The sequence below is a fragment of the Amia ocellicauda genome, chromosome 4, assembly GCF_036373705.1.
Source record: "Amia ocellicauda isolate fAmiCal2 chromosome 4, fAmiCal2.hap1, whole genome shotgun sequence".
NCBI classification, from domain to species: domain Eukaryota; kingdom Metazoa; phylum Chordata; class Actinopteri; order Amiiformes; family Amiidae; genus Amia; species Amia ocellicauda.
The window spans coordinates 16,637,343-16,657,738 of record NC_089853.1 but is presented as its reverse complement, the minus strand read 5'-3'; the positions used below and the strand labels follow the sequence as shown (position 1 = coordinate 16,657,738).

Here is a 20,396-nt window from a genome sequence, read left to right as displayed (position 1 = left end):
CTAGAATACAGGAGACATGGGCATCAGCCTGCCCTACACACACTGAAACTGCACACACATCAGCCTACTAATAACAAGACATGGTGAAAAACACACACTTCACTGTTTTATTTATAGGGAATAGGAGGCACAGTCAATGGATTGTTGCAAAGCCCACCTTATGTTGTGCTGCCCGGTTCTGGCTGTACGTCAGGCCGTTGGGTCTGCGGAGCTGTCTCTCCTTGGTCTCTATCACCCCATCCTTCTCATACTGGACAAGGCTGACCTCAGGATCCCAGGGCCTGGAGCTGCAGGGTAAAGAACAGGGCCTCATCAGGCCTCATGCTGCCTCAAAGGCACACTACCAAAGGGAGAAATTCAAGTCTTATACATCTGCAGAATGACTCGGTTCTTCATTATATCATTAAAATTATAACCTTATTTTGGCTCCTGTCCCATTTGGCTCCCCATTTTTGAATGTGTTCCCATAACAGGAATGTCCTGCAGCTGTTCCATCTAGGATATATAAATGTATCTGTACAACTTTTATAGGTTTTTCGACAATGAAAGCTAGAGCCACAAAATAAAAAAAGCAGTTCTACCACCAGAGCTGACTGAATGCTGATTATTGGGTGTTTAGTACGTAGGAGTTTAGAGACATAATGCCAAATAATGACAGACCAGCTCTGAGTGACCACAAGGCATTCATGGGGCTCCAAGTCTTCAGTGGATGGTGACGGTGGGGGGATACATACTCTGCGTATTTGTACCGCCATTCGTTGGAGATGGGGTCAAGGGTGAAGAGCCGTGGCATCCACTCCTTTTCAGCCCGCTCCCTGGTTGCTTGGCGCTGGGCCTCCTCCAGGACAAACTTCTCCTGGGTGGCCCTATGTTGGTCCCGGCTCACGATCGCACTGGTCACATGCTGCCACAGCCTGGGAGACACACAGCCAACAGGTCAAACTCCAACAAACGGCAATCTCAAGCACAGCTCTGAAGAAATGTGGACTTTTCTGAGCCAGAGAACTGGGTGATCATTGGAACAAATCAAGATGTATTATCATGGATTATTTGAAAATGCCTTTATCCAAGATTACCTGTATTCAAAAACAGAATTGCAGGGTTCTTGGCAAAACAAAAGCATTTATTTTTGTTATTTCATACACAGGCACTTACAGTCATGACTTTCTGAAAACTGGACACTTCTTCTAAATGCTCTCAGCAGCATCTCGTTACACTCATTTAGACTCTAGCCCCAGATATGACACTTTCCATACATGAAAGGCGCCAACATGGTCATTGAGGTGCGTGTGCTTTTCTTGGTGTTAGGCTGGTACCTCTCTGACTCGAACTCTCCCTGCTGCTCCAGCTGCACCACCTGCCGCTTGAGTCTCTGCCTGCGCACCTCGGGGCTGGGGTTCCAGAACACCTCGTGGTGGCCAGTCTTCTTCTCATGTAGAAACACTTCCCCGTCCTGCAGAGAAACACGGCAGCACTTACTCTGCCTGCCAGCATCAACACTGCACACGATCACAACCGCAGCGCTTTCACTGTGCTTTATCATGAATGAGGGTTGAATATGAAAAGGACAGACTGATAACGCAAGCTTTCTTTTCCAAAGGGTGACAGGAAGTGAGAGAATAAAACATCCTGTTTTGTAGTGAAGGACAAAAACTCTTCTTCCATGAATACTATCTTCTTTCAATGTAAAAAACGATTGTACAGTAGATGGCAGGGGGATCTTTAGCTCTTTAGAAATCTAATGCATTTCAATGCAAAGCTACAGTTGGATGTGAAATAGGGTTGTTCTTAGAAACAACTCAAATAAGGCTATTCTTGACAGGTGCGGGAATGGTGTCATCAGCTGGAACACTTTCCTCAGCTTTCCCCTCACATCCTTTGCATTACGTTTGCATCGGGAGGTTCTTGATTCAGGGTGGATGTTCCTTAACACTAAATGGGTCTTCCATCTCCTTAATTTGACTGGACAATAAAAACAACTGTAAAAACCAGGAGAGCTTACCCAGTGTCCATCAATATTGGCCAGCACGTCTTCGCCTAGCCGTATCTTCCCTGAAATCTGGTTCACACTGCTGTAGCTGCCGAGGAAAGGCTACGAGAACGAGAGAGGGTGACAGAATAAGATTCAGACATACTGTGCGTGGGTGGATAGTGCTTATTGGCAATTTGTCATGATATTCTTGAATTATTTAACCAAGGAATTAAATGTGCCCAAAGAAGTCAATTATTAAAGATGCACCAGCTGAATCAACCCATGTGCAGTACAGTAGGATGGCTAACAGAAACTAATAGCATGTATGGTTTTTCTGTAATTCAGCACAGAGATCATTATCAATAGATTGTTATCAATGACTGACAAGGTTCTTGGAATAATATGCATGGTTTCAGAGTAAGTTTAGGTTTCAGGGATGCTGAACACCAGCCTGCCCCCTCCTGTATTTTTCAACAAGGTAAGGCCTACTTATTCCTTGCCAAGATACAGTTAATCAGTTCTTATCTTATGTTTTTTGGCGAGACTAAATAACTAACACATTAAAACACAAGAGAAAACTGGTCCCCACAGTTCGTTGTCCCCCCAAGTTCCCCACAAATATAGCTACAAATTACAACATTCATACCTTCAGTTTAAATTCCAGTTCTGCTACATACTTCGTTTTCTCACAACCGATAGTGATTTTCCCTCCCAGTTCCATGGTCATTGTGCCGTATAATATACCTGTGAATATAAATAAACAGTTAGAAAAATACAAACATGATCTGCAATGTTTACACGCGTGTGTTTCGAATTTGATGTCATTTGCTTCTGAATTCAGTGGCAAGAATTTGTTTATTATGTCAACAATTGTGTTTCACATATTTATTCTCCATGTTTTGAAATACGTACACCACTTCCCTGGGCATTTCAATTTCCAATCCTTTTAGGGTGTTAAAGCTGCCTGCAAATTTCTACTTCTGTAGGACTGTCAGATCCTAGTGCAGGGGTGTCAAACTCAAGGCCTGCGGGCCAAATACGGTCCCCCAATGGTTTTAATCAGGCCCCCGTAAAGGTGGTATATCATTAAGTAATTAGGCCCGCGACAGCTTGTGAATGAGGAAATTGCGTTTGAAAACTTCAATTCCCATCAGCCATTGCGAGTGTCATTGGCGCGAGGTAGGGTTTTAACAGCTGAGTTACTGTCCATGCTCCTGCTCTTTCAGTAATCTGCAATGAACTCAACTCAAAATGTCCAAGAAAGGTAGAGTGTTTCAGGAAGGATGGGATTGGGAATATCTGTTTGTGGAGCAGAGTTTAAAACCTGAATGCCTTGTTTGTCGGAGAGTTTAGCCGTGATGAAAGAATTCAATATACGGCGGCAATACGAGACTAAACACAAAGAGAAGTATGGATGTTTGGAGAGAGAGCAAAGGCTGCACAAAGTGGCTGAATTTAAAAAAAGTCTTGAACTACAGCAAACCATGTTCAAAAGGGCAAAAACAGAGAGCGATGCTGCCATTAAAGAGAGTTTCATCGTATCCCAAGAAATTGCCAAAACGTCAAGGTGTTTCTCTGAGGGTGCTTTTTTAAAGAACTGTATGCTTAAGCAAGCAATGTAGTGTGTCCAGACAGCATTTTTTTGCAAATGTCAGTCTCTCACGAAATACTGTTACCGAGAGAGTAGATGATTTAGCTGCTAATCTCAAAAACCAGCTAGCCGAAAAAGCAAGTCATTTCACTGCATACTCGCCTGCTGTTGACGAGAGCACTGACATTACGGATGCAGCCCAGTTATCTGTTTTTATCCGGGGGGTAAATTCATATCTAAATGTTACTGAAGATCTTTTGGATGTTGAGAGTTGAGAGATGCGTGAACTGAATGAAGTTGCCGCGGGAGAAATGAGTGGGTCTGAGCACAGAGGAGCACCTGCGCTGTGTGGTGAGAAAACAGGTGTGCTTGCTAGGATGCAAAAACAGCTACGGGAGGAAAAGTGTCCTGGAACACTGACAACTTATCATTACACTGTACACCAGGAAGCATTGTGTGTGAATATGGATCATGTAATGCACACTGTAACCAAAACTGTAAATTTGATCAGGGCTAGAGGTTTAAATCACCACCAGTTCCAGGCATTCATTGAGGAGCTTATCGTTGAATGTGGTGATTTGCCTTATCACAAGGAAGTGCGCTGGCTGAGTCGGGGCGTAGTACTCACAGCGGTTTTTGAGCTGTGGGGAGAAATCAGACTTTTTCTGCAAGACAATCAGAGCTCTCGGATGAAAGCTGGCTGTGCGATCTTGCATTTCTATGTGATGTTACTGAGCATCTTAACACCTTAAACGTGAAGCTAACGGGCAGTAAACAGGTCATAACAGAGATGTATGACAGTGTGAAAGCATTTCAGCTTAAATTACGTTTATTGGAGAAGCAATTGCAGCAAGGAAACCTTTTCCATTTCCCGTGCCAGTATGGAGCAGGTGCCTAATTTGGAACCGTTCCGTGCTTTTCCACTGCAAAAGAACTGGCTCCCAGCCGCACGGAGCCACTTTTTCTGGCACCAAAAACTTGCTGGTCTGGAACCAAAGAACCAGTGACGTCAGGGGCCGGGGGACAGGGTAAAGATGTCTCCACCCAAAAAGTTATTTGCTGGAATTCAGCCGCCATGTTTAAAATGCCAGCAGAGTGAGTGAGAGTTTTGCTTAAAATGAGCGAAATCAGCAGCAAACTGCGGTCTGTCGAGGAGAGAGACACTACAGTAACAATATGGTCTCACCAGGTCAACTAACTAGTTGGCAAATGGCAGCAATGAGAGACGACTGAGCGCACCTTCCATGAAAGGAAAGACGTGTTACAGCGAGATTATGATGATGAGAGTTAATGCAACTATATAGATTTGACAGAAATGTTGTTTGTTAATGAACTGGTCATTAACCGGTCCTTACGGGCAGTTTCTTCGGCCACTGGCAGAAATGCGGTGTTACGCCGAATCCAGTGCCCCTACGAGTCATGTGTCCCTGGTTGGTTTGCACATGATTAATAATTTATGAATAAATTCATTTTCTTAGCACAGGGCAAATTACACAAAACATACATATTCTACAGTCAGAGAAGATCAAATACACAATAAGCGCTGTTACAGTGATGTGCTTTGTGCTCACACGCCAGCAGAGTGCTGACAATGTATTATTATTATTATTATGTATTTGTTAGCAGACGCTCTTATCTGGTGCGACTTTCAAAACATAAGAGCATTGTTGCGGTGTCTGGCAACAGGGACAATGCAACACTGATTTGGGATCATCATTACAGACAATAAGCAGAATTTCCCATCAAACCATTAACATCACCTGAGAGCGTCCAACAGTTTATTGATTTGCTCACGACTGTGCAGCAAATACCCCCAAAACAACCGCATTCATAATCAATAGGCTAGCCTATAGTCATTGTTTTTAAAAAAAGAATAAAAGTAAAAATACGCCACAAAATGAATGAAAATGCATACACTCATACAAAGTACAGTGAGGGAAAAAAGTATTTGATCCCCTGCTGATTTTGTACGTTTGCCCACTGACAAAGAAATGATCAGTCTATAATTTTAATGGTAGGTGTATTTTAACAGTGAGAGACAGAATAACAACAAAAAAATCCAGAAAAACGCATTTCAAAAAAGTTATACATTAATTTGCATGTTAATGAGGGAAATAAGTATTTGATCCCCTATCAATCAGCAAGATTTCTGGCTCCCAGGTGTCTTTTATACAGGTAACGAGCTGAGATTAGGAGCACTCTCTTAAAGGGAGTCCACAGAAGCAATCAATCAATCCGATTCCAAACTCTCCACCATGGCCAAGACCAAAGATCTTTTCCAAGGATGTCAGGGACAAGATTGTAGACCTACACAAGGCTGGAATGGGCTACAAGACCATCACCAAGCAGCTTGGTGAGAAGGTGACAACAGTTGGTGCGATTATTCACAAATGGAAGAAACACAAAATCACTGTCAGTCTCCCTCGGTCTGGGGCTCCATGCAAGATCTCACCTCGTGGAGTTTCAATGATCATGAGAACGGTGAGGAATCAGCCCAGAACTACACAGGAGGATCTTGTTAATGATCTCAAGGCAGCTGGGACCATAGTCACCAAGAAAACAATTGGTAACACACTACGCCGTGAAGGACTGAAATCCTGCAGCGCCCGCAAGGTCCCCCTGCTCAAGAAAGCACACGTACAGGCCCGTCTGAAGTTCGCCAATGAACATCTGAATGATTCAGAGGAGAACTGGGTGAAAGTGTTGTGGTCAGATGAGAGCAAAATCGAGCTCTTTGGCATCAACTCAACTCGCCGTGTTTGGAGGAGAAGGAATGACCCCAAGAACACCATCCCCACCGTCAAACATGGAGGTGGAAACAATATGCTTTGTGGGTGTTTTTCTGCTAAGGGGACAGGACAACTGCACCGCATCAAAGGGACGATGGACGGGGCCATGTACCATCAAATCCTGGGTGAGAACCTCCTTCCATCAGCCAGGGCATTGAAAATGGGTCGTGGATGGGTATTCCAGCATGACAATGACCCAAAACACACAGCCAAGGCAACAAAGGAGTGGCTCAAGAAGAAGCACATTAAGGTCCTGGAGTGGCCTAGCCAGTCTCCAGACCTTAATCCCATAGAAAATCTGTGGAGGGAGCTGAAGGTTCGAGTTGCCAAACATCAGCCTCGAAACCTTAATGACTTGGAGAGGATCTGCAAAGAGGAGTGGGTCAAAATCCCTCCTGAGATGTGTGCAAACCTGGTGGCCAACTACAAGAAACGTCTGACCTCTGATTGCCAACAAGGGTTTTGCCACCAAGTACTAAGTCGAAGGGGTCAAATACTTATTTCCCTCATTAACATGCAAAATCAATTTATAACTTTTTTGAAATGCGTTTTTCTGGATTTTTTTGTTGTTATTCTGTCTCTCACTGTTAAAATTCACCTACCATTAAAATTATAGACTGATCATTTCTTTGTCAGTGGGCAAATGTACAAAATCAGCAGGGGATCAAATACTTTTTTCCCTCACTGTATATTCATAATTAACTGTGTGCGTGGTGACGAATGCATGTTAACTCTATCTTGTATTTTATTCAATACAGTAAAAGTGTCTGAAATAGCGAATCGGTGTAAATCCCTTAATGCATCAATATAAATAAATAAAAATAAAAGGCTGAGTTATCTTTGCATATTCGTATAGATGTATTTTTGTTTCTGCTTGTCTACATGTGATCTCGCGTTTTTTTGTTTTGTTTTTTACAATGTATCTGTGCTGTGTGTAGATGCTGAATGAGTTTGATTTTGATGGTTAAATATTGTTTCAAAGACGCAGTCGCCTCAGTGCTGATTATTATTGCCGTGTGTTTCTCCACTTCTACTCTGTGCTTGGGAACGTCCACATTTAGTGACTTCAGCGTTCGGTTCCAAAACCGGTGGAAAAGCGGGCCGGTTCACAAAAAGTTCAGCTGGTTCCCAGGCCGAGCACTGGCTCCGTCTCCAGCACCAGCTCCTTGTCGGTGGAAAAGCCCTATCAGCGTTTGCAGCACAGACCTGTGCGAACAGCTGTTTCAAATCAAATCACCCCAAACATCATGACTGAATGACAGGCATCTACACTCCATACTGAAGATCGCATCAGGACAAGACATTACACCGGACATTGACAAGCTAGTCTCATGAAAATGGTGTCAGGTCTCCTCCACAAATGAACCCTCTCAGAGCTGTAATTAAGACATATATGTGTTTGAATAATCATTAGTGTTAAAAATGTATTATAATTCTAACTAATTCATTTCAATGTAGAGTGTTGCGAATTTTGTTGAAATGCCAGTGACTTATAAATAGGGACGAGCAAATATTTATGCGTCCCTCGAATGAAACTTGAAATGATCATATGGCCTGTGGTAAAATTGAGTTTGACACCCTGTCCTAGTGAGATGAGCGATACAAAAAGTGATGTAGAAGTACTGATCAAGAAGTAAAATTCCTGAAGGAGAGGCCTAGAGAGGTCTTTCTCTTTAATGGCCAACATTCAATTATAGCTGTACTACGAGCTTTGAATTAGCAGTAAAATATTAACTCTTTGACGTCAGTCCAATTTGAATCTAGAAGGAATATGTTTATCCCCCCCCATGTAAAACTAGATAACCTCCAAAAGAGATAACGTGGAGCATGAAAATTTCAGATACAATAAAAAATGTGCATGCAAATGATGTCTGCACTGAAGACATTTAGGCACACCTGGCATCCAGTACATTTCAGTGATCCTCTAATAAGAGACAATACCTTTACAATGAGCGTACGGCATTGTGATGATGTACTCCTCGTCTCGGGTCAAAAAGACAAGTCTGGCTTTCCCGTCCAGTATAGCAGAAAGCGAGTTACCTGGAGAAGGGAAGAAAGGAGGCTTAAAAAGTGATTGCATTAAGACAGTTATCATGTTTAGTTTAGTTGATGACGATGATAAGGAAGAAGATAAAAATAATAATACAAATAATGTACCATAGAACTTGGATTTAGCTAGGATGCTGCCATTTATACAAAAGCCATCCTTCTTGTTGCACACGTAAAAGGCCGACACTGGAGGGTGGTGGGACACCTACAAAAATGGAAGGTTTCTGTTAAAGGGGCATACTTCCCTACAGAAAATAATCTTTCTTTTATTTGATGTGTTAAAAAGAGCAACAACAGCAATAAAAACTTACATCAGTGGTACATACTTACGCTCAGTATTAAAAACAGGGTTCATTGTGACAAGGCAAAGACCATGAAACATAACCGTGACATCATACAAATCTTACCCTTTAACAATAAAAAAATAAAAATGCTTATTAATACCTGTTATGTATTACCAAAAAGCCAAAAAGATCAATTCTTTCAGAACTTGAGCTTCCCAACTGAAGATCTAAAAGTAAATCATTAGCTTTGTGAAACCATCCATAGAATGTAGATCCAAAAGCAGCAGGCAATCAAGGACTGGGGCTGTACAACACTATGAGTCTAATATGTGACTAATAAGTCTAAGCCTAATATTGACTAGTTCTGTTGTAGTGTAGAACAGTGAACAGCAGTCGGCGAAACATTTCCAACACAGTGTTTGCTCTATTGCTCAGTTGAGGACAAAAAATGCTGCAAAACAATATTGCTGATTCTATGTACATCTATACATCAGACATAACTGTATGAACCTCATGTTCAGGTATTTACAGGAGTTCAAACCAAAGGAGGCAGCAGTCAGCAGTCTGCACAGAGGTCCGCCGACAGCCGTGTACCAAGCCTCACCAGCCTCAGATGTCTCACCTGTTCTGCGATGTAGAAGGTACAGCTGTTGGTCTGGGGGTGCAGCCAGCAGCAACGAAACGTCTCCCCCAGAATGGGATTGTAAGGCTTCTTCAGTCCCTGCCACGCACAAGACATTGAGAAGCTGTTAGTGTCTGCCAAATCTCTAAACAATAACGGGCAAAAAACCAATGCTGGCTATGATAAGAAAGGGGGGTCTGAAACAGAAATTGCTGAAGTCTCCCATTTATAATAGATGAGTGGGGATTCTAGGTCCGCCTTTAAGAAAGCATTCTGTTACAACGTCAGAAACCAATTGTGTCTTCTATTCCCAAACCAATTCCGAGTGCACTCAAAAGATATGTAAATTGCTGTCAACTCTACAAACCTGCTAGACCGGTATTGTCTAGAGTAATGATGCTGGAATGTTAGCAAACAATTAAACAGATTTCACTGAAAAGGTTTCCCGTTTGAATAATTGCATGTAGACTGACTGTGTACTCCCAAAGCAGCAATGGAGATTGGAGGGGATGTGGCGTCTAGTTCCAATTTTATTGCAAATAAAATGATTACAATTATAGAGCTCTAATGGGGAATTTTGTACAGGAATAAAATTATTTGCTAATGTGCAGTTAGCAGGAAAATGCAAAGGGTGTACAGTACAGTCCATAAGGTGTCAGTACTAAATTTACATTTAGTCTGTTTACATTTAGAAAATGTATTGTTATTTCAGATAAAACAAAACAGAATGTCTTTATATTTACTTAAGGCCACCAGAATGCTCCAAAGGGTTACAATCCATTGTTTTATGTTTTATGAAATATAAGAAAACTGTTATTATTATATATTTAGAAAAAAGGTTTGGGATATACACAATAATTCTGATCTTCCCATTGGTCCACATCCCTGGTCAGACCTGTTATTTATTCTGCAGCTCACCTTTGGCTTCTTGTAAAAGCCAGACAGATACCAGCGCAGAACCTGTTTGATCCGGCAGTAGGGGCTCTCTTCCGTCACAGCTCTGGGGGATGGGGAGTGGAAAGAACAGGCCTATTAATACTGAATCAATAGCGCTGGAACTTGTGCTACAGACAGTCATCAAGGCAGATTAAAGAGATGACCCAATCTATGATCGACAGGATAATAATACTGTTAAGCAAGCATCCTGTGTGGTGTACAACTCGATTGTCCAAACTTTCCTAAGGAAATACTATCATCAGGGCATTGAATGATAATAAATTTGCAGTACCCACAATAGAGACTTCTATTGTGGTCTGTGTTTGGGGGCGAGATGCAGTGCTTACTGGGACAGGAAGTCAGCGTGGTAGTAGTAGTCGGAGAGTTTGTCCAGGAAGGAGCGTGGCTCCAGGATGAATGTGGGCAGAACCACACGGGACAGGTCCATCCCTGGTCGCAGCTGTTTCAGCAGGGTCCAGATCAGGCCCTTGTTTTCCTCCGAAACCGTCTCCGTCTGGGAGGCTTCTCCCACCTGCGAGAGATGAGGTATAACCGAGTCAGAGCTGCTTGTACTCTTTCAGCATAGGGTCGCCAGACATGTCAGGATTGGGGGACACTGTTGCTTTTTGGCTGAGCTGTTTTGAGTGTCAATCCATTAAAACTTAATTAACGGCATTCCCTGGCTTTTAAAAGTTCAGTCAGAATCTACATAAAATACATTTACACAAATACATGTTACACATTTTACAGTTAATGTAATGTGAATATCATTTAACAACAGCATGGTAACCAATGCAGAAGTTTATTCAGTATATAAACTGCTGCAAAAACAGCAATCATTAATTTAATATGAAACAAATGTGCTGATCAAATTTCCAAAACACCTACATTAATGCTTTGAGTTTGCATGGGTGTCTAACAGCTGGTTTCACAGACTTCGATTAGATTAAATTTCACTAGTCTTGCACTACCCTACCCTACCCTACTAAAATAACTTTGGTATTGTAATACATGGGGTCTGTGAAGTCAGCCCCTAATAATACATGCTCTTCACTAAGGACCCTTCCTCTCAGCCTTTATCTTGGATTTACTTTACTGAACCTAGAGACACCCCCCCCATCTCTAACATCAGCCGACTCCCTTTTTAAACAAAACAATGCTCGTTAAGTCCAGGTGGCACTCCAGGCTGTAAATAGAACCACCTTAACAAGGTCATGAACAGACCTTTGCCAATCAACCCAGACAATTATCAATCAGGTACCTCTGCCATCTCCTCCTGGACCTGCTCAATGTAGGCAGTGCCCTGCAGGCTGGGGGAGAGGTCTCCCAGTGTGTCTGATTGGTCTGTGTCACTCTCCTCCGTCAGCCTCTGCCCATTCTCATTGGCCCCGTTGTCGGACTCATCGTGAGCCTCCCTCTCCGATTTGTCAGAATAGCCGTCGTTCTCCATGTGGTGATTTTCTAGCATTGACTCGTTCAACCTTTTGTAAAAAATAAAAAATACACAAACACCACTGAAGTGCCATTCTAATGAGTATAGCCAACTTCACGCCAATTAAAATAATCTGATCTATGGTCTTTGGTGTGAAATTCCCACATGATTAACTCTGAATAAGGAGAACTGAAGGGTGAAGAAGGTCTGCTGATGTCTTTTGATTTCTTCCCTCCCTCCAGACTCCTCAGGAATAAGCCACCAGTCAAAGGTTAGAGTTTGATTCACTTAAACTGTACCTGATGAGCACCTGTAGCTTTTTGAGAAATGTGCCTTGGCCTCCCTTAAACTCTTGCTACAAATGGCAAATCCTACAGGCAGGATCCTAAATAAAATGTTTCCAGGAGTCATGTAACCAATTCCGTGGGCACACAACTCACCTCCCATAACATAAACTGTAAAAACAATGCCTGCATGTAGAAAGCACTCTGCCTCTGTATACTGCTGCTTCAATTACTAGTATTGGAACTTTGAGGTCGTCAAACTGACACAGATGTGTCACACATTCTGCAGTTCCTGCACAGAGCTTCTATCTGACCCGTAACTATACTATTTTTAACAGTATATAGCTAAATTACATGCAGTTTTCTGCTTAAGGGATATAGTACTATGAAAAATAATTAAATACAGCTTACCACTGTAATTGATATCAAATAAACTATAATATCTCCACTGTTACCATGCCACCCCCAAAATAAACATTCAGGAAAATACCATATATGTATTTGTAAACGCAAACCATGTGATTTGCATAAAAACGTTCATCACTGAACCAGTTTAACTTTGTAAGTGAAATTAAGGACATTATCAATGCTTTGCCATGAAGCAAATATTTAATCTGTAAAAATAAAAGATGAATGATGGAATCTGACATTTCTTTCATCATTGCTTGATAAAAATCTTCTAAGCTAATAAGCTTTGTGTTGAAATATTAAAAACCAGCAGCAGAGAGCAAAGAAAATTTCCCTTCAGAAACTATGTGTGCATTTTTATTAAAAATAACCCATAAGGACACTGAGTTTTAGCCAAAGTTGGAATAATGACAATTGCTTAAGTGTAAGTGTAGTGACATGATCCAGAATCTAGTTATTAAATACTGACACATTTTATAACAGTGCTTCAATGACCATTACAGACTTCCAGTCATTGTTTAATTAAAATCCCAATGGAATTGGAAATTATATCCTCAGATACAGTGTCCTACATAATTATCTTAATTATTTTCTAATCCATTTTGCCTAACCCATACTTAACCCCCCCCCACACACACACCTCTATCTGTTTTCAGCAGGGACAGATATCTGGATATCAGAGCTCTGGAAGTAATTTCAAGCGAGTAATTATGTTTGACCATATTATCCACAAGCTAAGCTAAATGGCGTAACTCACAGAAACCATCAGGTCATTTTGCTTGACTTTGAAATCTTCCTTTTCACAAGGTCATATACAGAAGATGATTGCATGCTTTCAATTATACCGCACAATTCTTGCCCAAAATAATCTGCTCTGATCTTTTCCAAGCAACCATGTAATTTCATGAATAAATAATAATGTCCAATAATGTCACATCTTAAAATCAATTGCAATGCGTACATGGATTTACTTCACAGTGTGTTTTATTACCTGCTTTTCTATTTATGGCAAAAGAGTACGCCCCTTTAAATCATTCATGCTGGAAGCGCTGCTCTCCGACTTCCACCCACCTTCCACATGTGAAATATGACAGACATGATAGCGCATGCACTTCATAGCTTTGTTGTCACTTAAGCAGTCATAAAAAAAACCTCATGCATCATTGAAACTGGCAGTTCTTACCTCAGATGCAATAATAACCCCCTAAGCAGGTTTCACGCAAACACCTATTTGAAAGCCAGGATCGACAAAGTGTGCGTTTCTGATTTGCTTTCGATCTGTCTTTCTGTTGGAGAGGATATTGCAAGGTCACAGGAGACAATTGTATTTGCCTCCTCGGCCTGCGTGTTTGGAATGCTGTGTTGTGGCTGTCCCCCAGGCTTGTGTACAATCCACATTCTCAGCTCTTCCTGCTTTGTGGGAATCACATGACAACACTGAGCTGGACTGAATGGCTGGGAGGAAGGCAGTCATAAGAGAGGAGATATTACAGTGCAGTTTCGTAAAGGGTGGAGGGGAGGAGGCTATAAGCTGCTGGGAATCATAGTTCTAGAAGAAAGAGCAATCTGCAAGTGTTTTACTGCTCTGGCTTATAAAACATCACGTGCAAACTCAACAGGAATGTCTTTTTATGAGTACAAATATATATAGTAACCTGATTGTATACATTCACGTAATGCATGTCTGAAGGTATAGTAAGACGAGCGGGAAAAGCTGTAATTTTAACGACTAAATACACGAGACACCTCCTTTACAGACCATGAAATCCAGGGTGTTAAATCTCCAATGAGAGGCATAATTCCTATTTCCGTCTGTATACACAACACAGAAATTCCCTTTTTTCAATTCATAATTCATAATCTGACTTTTGAAAAACATCTGCTTATTGCCTCAAGCACTCTTGGCAGAGTTGCTTAGTGTTAACAATCTGCAGTATATCACAAATATGAAAACAGGTATTGTCAGAACAATGAATCTGTTGGACTCCCACTCACAAAAGCCCCGAGGAAAAATGAGTAAAAAAGCAACAGCAGCTAATGACTTTTATTGTGAGGTTAACAATAGCGTCAACGAATAAAGACTTAACTTTGCAATATTTTCATCAGTGGTAGCTAAAGACCGTGTTTTTCAACAGGAAACTGAAGGTCAGTGTTCTTGATATGCAACCACATTGGACTCCATGAAGCCATATCCACTCTGAACCAGAGCTATGCCCCAACAACTTGCAGGCTGTCTGTCCGCCTGCCTGTGTCCCCATGTGCCCATCAGGCCCATGTAGGGCTTCACTTACTGGAAGAGCTCGTGCTCCGAGAGGGTGGAAGACTGCAGCAGGTTGAGGATGTGGGAAGACTCGGAAGAGCAGCTGAGGTCCCCGTCACGGCCGGCCTTGCAGGTAGAGAGCTTGTAGAGGCTTGAGCAGCTCAGGGCCAGCTCCAGTGCGTCCATCCAGCAGCGGCCTGCACCAGACAGCACGACACAGGCGCCGAGTGAGGGACGGGGGCCAAGGGTGTCAAACCTCCTAACTGAGGTTCCCCTTTAGTTATCTCCTTATGAGATAACCTGTGCCTGCAAGGGTGTTTCACAACATCCCTTGACACACCAAAGTCAACACACTAGTTAAGGGAAAAGCTAGTATATATTTAAGATATCAATACCAGCACACACTGCACACCCAGCACAGGTCATTCTGTGTGTGATTCCTGATCAATGAAAGAGCACAAGAATGTGTTTTTTTCTAAGGTTTTTCAAAAGTGAGCTTGGTAATTTAGACCAAAAGACGAGATCTGAAGGTCTATGAGCTATTAGCAATCAAGACAGCAATGTCGCTCAACCAGCCAGTTATTGAATTATTAAAAGCTCCAATGAACATTTCCATTGCTCTCTCCACACTGAACTGTTAATCCTGACCTTGGGAAGTGCATGTTTTCCATTTACATATTAAAGAACTAACTAAATACTAATGTCCCTCTAGTGAAAATAAAGATATCAATCATATACATTAAATAAAGAACAAACATAAATATTTAATATATGGTAGTGAAGTTGTATACTTACATTTTAAACATAATTCCAACGTTTGCACTTTTTTGTTAATGTAAAATATTCTGGATGATTTAAAATATATTTTAGTCTGTAATGCATTCATACTCTGACAATATTGCCAAAAATAACCTCACCATGTATTTGCAACCTATGAAATAAATATATAAATCACATAAATATATGGATTACATAGTACAATATATTTTAAATATATTTCTCTGGATTGGCTAGCAGGTCTGGAGAGATACACCACTAAGCTCACCGTCAGACTCGGAAGCGGCTCGGAAGATCAGGTAGCTGCTGGGTAGGGGCTGCGTAATGGAGCCCACGTTTTCTCCTTTAGGACCCTGCAACAAAATCCAGCAATCAGTACCACTACTGAAGAAAACACGACCACGTCACTACTGTGTCAACCTGGCATGAGATCAGGACTTGGGCTCATCTTTGCCTCCATAGCCAAATTATTATTGTGTGGGGAAGCAATAAAAAAGGCAAACAGGATGTTAGAGTATATTGTCAAAAGTGTAGGATTGAGAACAAGGGCAGTAATGTTCAGACTGTACAATGCACTAGTTAGAGCTCATCTGGATACTGTGGACAGTTCTGGGCTCCACACTTCAAGAAAGATATCGCTGCTCTAGAGGCAGTTCAGAGGAGAGCAACCAGACTTATTCCAGGTCTGAAGGGAATTTCCTACTGAGAGACTGAGGAACCTGAACCTTTTCACCCTGGAACAGAGGAGACTACGTGGGGACTTGATTCAAGTCTTCAAAATCATGAAGGGCATCGACCACATCAAACCAGAGTAGCTTTTCCAGATCAGCAGGGACACACGGACCCGGGGACACAAATGGAAATTGGGCTTCAAGGCATTCAAGACGGAAAACAGGAGACACTTCTTCACACAGAGTCGTCACAATCTGGAACAAACTCCCCAGCGATGTGGCTGACAATGAAAATTTGGGAACATTTAAAAATAGACTGGATAATATCCTTGGATCACTTAGTTATTAATGGACACCAAACGAGCATGATGGGCCGAGTGGCCTCCTCTTTGTAACATGGTGAAAGAGTTATAATAGTGTTGATTCCTGAAACACGTGCTTTTCTACACATCATTCATATATTATTATTATTATTATTATTATTAATAATAATAATAATAATAATAATAATAATAATAATAATAATAATAATAATAATAGTTTCTAACTTTCTTGTGGAATTCAATCTTGATCTCGTTGCAAACCCAGGTCTCTGGATCAATGCTTTGATCAGTCACCCGTTTGATCATGAATGATAATTACTGGGAATTAGTAAAGCACCGTAGTGTAAGCGCTGTTGCATACGTTTTTTTAATATATATATATATATTTCACTTTTCTGCTATTTTTAAAACAGGTTATTTATGTTCTATAATTGTATACGTCTGCTAAGATATGTGCATACCGATTTATACACCAATTTACAGTTTATTGCGAAAAGATCATTGTATTCTTTTGTTTCCTTGTGTATGTATACGCGCACATGGTGATGAGCAGCTGAAGAATCGCAGGGGGCTCGTCAGCCTGTCCTCTGATCGCTCTTTGCTTTTGAATTCAGTGTTGTGTATTGGTGTCGGGCAGGGACAGGACTTCATGTTGTGAAGACACTGGCTAAATGCAACACAAACAGCCCTGCTGAAAAGCGCGTTTTCTGCATTGATGTACACAGTGCAATTGTAAAGCGCTTCACGTTGTATAAAGTAAAATATGTATTTCAAATTTCTATTAATAAAATATGTATACACTTTGTTACACACTCTCCTCCCCCTAATAAATACTTACAAAATAAGATTACAAAGTTAAAATGTACAACAACAGTAAAAAAAACTTACATTGAGTGACCAGAAACAAATATTCACCTGGTGTTGCTGGTTCATTAGTATTCCTCCCAATAATACGCATTAATGCAGAAAGCCTGCGCGACTTCGCCGCACCCGTGTAAACTGAGTGATGCGTTCATCGATAAAAAGGGGAGAAATTAAAGTGTTGAAAAACATTAGCACTAAGCTTGGGTGAAATTAAATATCTGAAAAACAGTCTACCACCGCCGTCACTGTAGGATTTGACGAAAGCCTTTTTTGGAATCGCGGCTCATTCGAGAATATTCGACCTAATTGAAAAGAGACAGTGCGCCTGTGTAGTTTGTAACTGAATATTCACATTATCGACCAATATGCAAATATATGGAGGATATGCAAATTACTAATGAATTTACGCTGGCGATGAACTGTACCCCGTGATGAAAAGTGCCTGATGAAAAGACATGCACCTGATTCTCGGTGGGAGGGGGGCAGAGTAAAAGATCAACAGCTGTGCATTTCTGCTTCCAGACTCTTGACTCAAACATCCTACTCCTCAGCAGCTCCTGTACTACATCCTTACCTTCATGGCCCAGATGGACTTGTCCAGAGGGTGGTAGAGTTTGAAGCAGAAGCCATCCTTTTTGGAAGGCCTCTCGATGATCTTGCAGGCATTGAGGAGAATGGTGCCCACCCAGTGGTCTACCTTGGGGGTCTTGTATATGAGGAGAACCCCAGGCTTTAGCACACACCACAGCTTGGTCCAACTCTTAAGAGTGCCACGGATCTAGAGAACAAGCCCAGGAACATGCTTACATTGGCGCTAAACTGTGTTTTGTTTTTATTGCAAACTAAAAGCTCAAAAGAGGACTTTATCACTTAAATATATTTTAATGAGCAATGAATGAATTTAACATGATTTACTGTCTAGCACTTCTCAAAAAGAAAAGAAAAAAAATTGACATAAAAAAGAAAAATATATCTAACTAGACTACAACTAACCATATAATTTATTATTGAAGGGCTGCAAATCACTCCAAAGGCTGTTCAAATCTTAAGTGCATTTCCGTGTTTAGTATAACTGTCAGTTCACAGTGTACTATGGCTTTAACACATGTCAAAGAATGTCACTGTATTGGAACTAGACACCTTCTTTGAGGATATTGTGCAATGTGCCGTGCTTTATTGGAAATCTTGGTGGTATAAAATTAAGGAACACCCTGTTTTACAGAGGCAGGAAACAGTCTGAAAAGGAGACTTGGATTCCATGATTAAAGTTTTAGATACTTTATTTATTAGGACTATTGTGCTGCATCAAAAGCAGTCTGGGTCATTAGTCTGGGCCTGGCGTTTGTCTAGGTTATCCTGATAATTCCACTCTTTTCCTTGGCAGCTTCTATCTAATTCGTTTTTCATTCATTGCATAGGCCCTTAATTAATATAATTGGGCTGCTTCATGCCACATTGATAATTACTCATTACTTGTAAAAAGATTGGCAATGGAATCGACTGGAGTGAAAATGTCATGATTGCTTGCTGTTGCAGAATGCAAACATACCTTCAGCCAGTTGGCCATGATGACGACACTGGGGTCCTTCAGGGCACTGAACAGCTCCTTTGCTGCCCTCTTCTTCTCCTGTCTGTAGTTTTTCTTCTGGACCTTTGGAAGAAACAGAGTGATGAAAGCAGTGTTCACACAGTTCCTTGTCTAGAGATGACTGTACGAACAGGCTCCCTTTACCAGATGAAAAAATCATCAAACGTCTTCTCCAGCAATTCCCTAGATTAAAGTAGTTAATTTTCATCTGCCACTGTGACCTTCATAAAGCTGACCACACATTGTGTTTCTTATTATTAAAAAAACACCTACACTTTGCATGGCAGTCAATGTGTCATGAATACAGTTGAGCAAATAGAAAACAGACAATCACACACCTTCTTAGACAACTGGGAAAGTGTACTGGGTTTTGGTGTCCACCAGAGCAAACAGAAGGCATTGACTCTATTCTATCCTCACACTGGCAGAACATACTGTACTGAGGGTCTCTCTTGAAGCGTGCAGAATAGTGTCTGACTCTCCCTGGTGCTTGAATAGGTAGGAGTGTGTACACTGACTGACAGAATTGCACGTGCTGAAGGGAAAAGGGACTAGCAGAATTAAAAACAAACAAATTACCTGGGCCAGATGGGATCTTTCCAACAGTACTTAAAGAAATGAGGGAAATTATTTATAGGCCGCTAACTCAAATATTCCAAATGACACTTAGAACAGGGGATGTGCCAACCATTTCAATTGGTTTGAAATGACCCGTTCTGTACTGATTGGTGGAACACGGTCAGCTGTCCTGCTGGGGGCTGGGGATCCCTGGCTTTACAGCATCCCAAATGATGACCAAGTTTAAACTTAGTCTTTAAAAAAAAATAAAAAAAAATGTAAATATCAATTATCTACCTACTTCATTCCTCTCGTTTCTTTTGAATGTAACTAATCACTACTCTTTAATGTGCAGCTCTGATTAAGGAATTTGCTTAACAGAAATAAACATGCAATACCTACCAAGTTAAATATTAGTACTGTGGGCAAATAATCATTAAGCACCGCACCTCCATTGTGGGTATCTAACCAAAGACACTGCACCGCTCTGTGGAGTTGTGCTTCCCGACTCCTACTGAATGATCTTTTCTCTGTGGGATTCAATGTGCTTCTCAGTTGTGTCGGGATGTGCCAACTGACTGGAAGACGGCAAATGTCATGGCAGAGGAAATTCAATGTGGACAAGTGAAAGGCATTACATGCAGGTAACAAAAATGTCCACTATAATTACACTATGGGAGGAATAGAACTAGATGAAGTAACGCATGAGAAAGACCTAGGAGTCTACGTGGACTCCTCACTTTCTCCATCCAAACAATGTGGGGAAGCAATAAAAAAGGCAAACAGGATGTTCGGGTATATTGTCAAAAGTGTAGAATTGAGAACAAGGGCAGTGATGTTCAGACTACAATGCACTAGTTAGATCTCATCTGGATACTGTGGACAGTTCTGGGCTCCACACTTCAAGAAAGATATCACTGCTCTAGAGGCAGTTCAGAGGAGAGCAACCAGACTTATTCCAGGTCTGAAGGGAATGTCCTACTGAGAG

The 20,396-nt window shown here is 41.3% G+C and overlaps 1 protein-coding gene across 2 annotated transcripts in view; it reads right to left on the bottom strand.

Annotated features, from left to right (window-relative positions):
* osbpl5 (oxysterol binding protein-like 5) overlaps positions 1-20,396 on the bottom strand; it is a 96,169-nt gene that overhangs the window by 2,704 nt on the left and 73,069 nt on the right. For both annotated transcript variants that reach the window (XM_066701111.1, XM_066701112.1), the window contains 15 exons: positions 18,812-18,913; positions 17,837-18,040; positions 15,673-15,757; positions 14,659-14,824; positions 11,505-11,724; positions 10,591-10,775; positions 10,226-10,307; positions 9,308-9,406; positions 8,510-8,606; positions 8,294-8,392; positions 2,619-2,716; positions 2,003-2,092; positions 1,317-1,453; positions 735-914; positions 158-287 (listed from right to left, as the gene is read on the bottom strand). In XM_066701111.1, coding sequence (XP_066557208.1) covers positions 158-287; positions 735-914; positions 1,317-1,453; positions 2,003-2,092; positions 2,619-2,716; positions 8,294-8,392; positions 8,510-8,606; positions 9,308-9,406; positions 10,226-10,307; positions 10,591-10,775; positions 11,505-11,724; positions 14,659-14,824; positions 15,673-15,757; positions 17,837-18,040; positions 18,812-18,913 — 1,974 coding nt within the window. The remainder of the gene's footprint in view (positions 1-157; positions 288-734; positions 915-1,316; positions 1,454-2,002; positions 2,093-2,618; positions 2,717-8,293; positions 8,393-8,509; positions 8,607-9,307; positions 9,407-10,225; positions 10,308-10,590; positions 10,776-11,504; positions 11,725-14,658; positions 14,825-15,672; positions 15,758-17,836; positions 18,041-18,811; positions 18,914-20,396) is intronic.